The sequence below is a fragment of the Rhincodon typus genome, unplaced genomic scaffold (genome assembly GCF_021869965.1).
Source record: "Rhincodon typus isolate 14 unplaced genomic scaffold, sRhiTyp1.1 hic_rhity00003338, whole genome shotgun sequence".
Lineage (NCBI taxonomy): Eukaryota > Metazoa > Chordata > Chondrichthyes > Orectolobiformes > Rhincodontidae > Rhincodon > Rhincodon typus.
The window spans coordinates 3,484-4,920 of record NW_025968976.1 but is presented as its reverse complement, the minus strand read 5'-3'; the positions used below and the strand labels follow the sequence as shown (position 1 = coordinate 4,920).

At 54.8% G+C, this 1,437-nt stretch overlaps 1 protein-coding gene across 1 annotated transcript in view; it reads left to right on the top strand.

Annotated features, from left to right (window-relative positions):
- LOC125481728 (filamin-A-like) overlaps window positions 1-1,437 on the top strand; it is a gene marked incomplete at its 3' end in the record, with an annotated part of 17,960 nt that overhangs the window by 13,198 nt on the left and 3,325 nt on the right. The window contains exon 8 of the mRNA XM_048593626.1: window positions 371-533. Coding sequence (XP_048449583.1) covers window positions 371-533 — 163 coding nt within the window. The remainder of the gene's footprint in view (window positions 1-370; window positions 534-1,437) is intronic.

Sequence of the window (1,437 nt, the reverse complement as noted above, 5' to 3'; positions counted from 1 at the left end):
GTGACAGGGATAGGGAGGGGTAGTGACAGGGATAGGGAGGGGTAGTGACAGGGATAGGGAGGGGGTGACAGGGATAGGGAGGGGGGTGGAGGGGGTGACAGGGATAGGGAGGGGGGTGTATGGGGATGGAGGGGGTGACAGGGATAGGGAGAGGGTGACAGGGATAGGGAGGGGGTGACAGGGATATTGGTTGGTTAGTCTGGTAGTTGGATGTGAGGGTGCTGTCACTGTGTAGGTGGGGCCGAATGGCCTGCCTTAGTGAGAGTGGGTTGAGATGATGTTGAAGTGGGTGAGTCTGACCCAGGCTGGAGGGGACTCAGTGGCATGCACTGCCTTTACCCACCTCCCTCTGTCGTCTTCCTGTTTGCAGGTGACAGTTCTGTTTGCTGGGCAGCACATTTCCAAGAGCCCTTTCGAGGTGACCATTGGCAAGGCACAGGGCGATCCCAGTAAAGTCACTGCCCAGGGCCCGGGGCTCGAGCCTGTAGGCAATGCTGCCAACAAGTCAACCTACTTTGACATTTACACAGCAGGTAAGATCGATTATCATCCCATTAGCTCGATCCCTCAACCTGTCCTGATACCTGATGGCATGGTAGGATCCCATTCAGCCCAGGGGGCTGGTATCAGTCCTTTGCAAGTCCCAAATCAATGTTTTGCAATCTTCCGCCTCTGTCAATGATTTTGTACCCTCTCTGATTATAATTACCCTGCCCCGCCTCACTTTCTCCAAATTCCAAAATAATCTGTATCCGCCAGCACTTCCAGACAGCGGGTTCCAGATCACAGCAACATTCCCCTTGATCCCATCTCACCCTCTTGTCCTTTATCCCATTCCCCCTCAATCCGTCTCCCCCTCGATCCACCTCCCCCTCTAACCTGCTCCCCCCTCTGGTTTTTGTATCCCGTTACCCCTCGATCCGTCTCCCCCTCTGGTCCTTTATCCCGTTTCCCCTGGATCCACCTCCCCCTCCTCTCAACTCACTCCTTGATTGAAACTCTCTTTAACTCAGCCTTTAATATATTTGCTGACCCTGCCTGCAGCCCCATGCTCTCTGTTGAGGAGAGAATTCCAGAGAGTCCCCTTCCACCCCTGAGAGAAGACATTTCTCTTCCTCTCCATCTGAAACAGGAGGGCCCTCATTGTGAAACTGTGACCCCCTTCCATTCTAGGCTGCTGCCCCAACAAGGGGAGAGAACACACTCTCAGTCTGCACTCTTCCTGTCTAACAGGGGGTGGGTGGGGGTGTGGGGAGCGCGAGAGCTTGCTAATGGCTTCCCAACTCTCTCTCTATCACCTGTTTCATTCCCACATTTCTCTTCTTGCCCTCTCTCCCCCCTCCCCTTCTCTGCCTCTCCTCCCCCTCCCCCTTCAACTCTCTACCCCCTCAACCTCCCTCTCTCAACACTCACCCACCCTCTCTCTCTTTCTCTGTC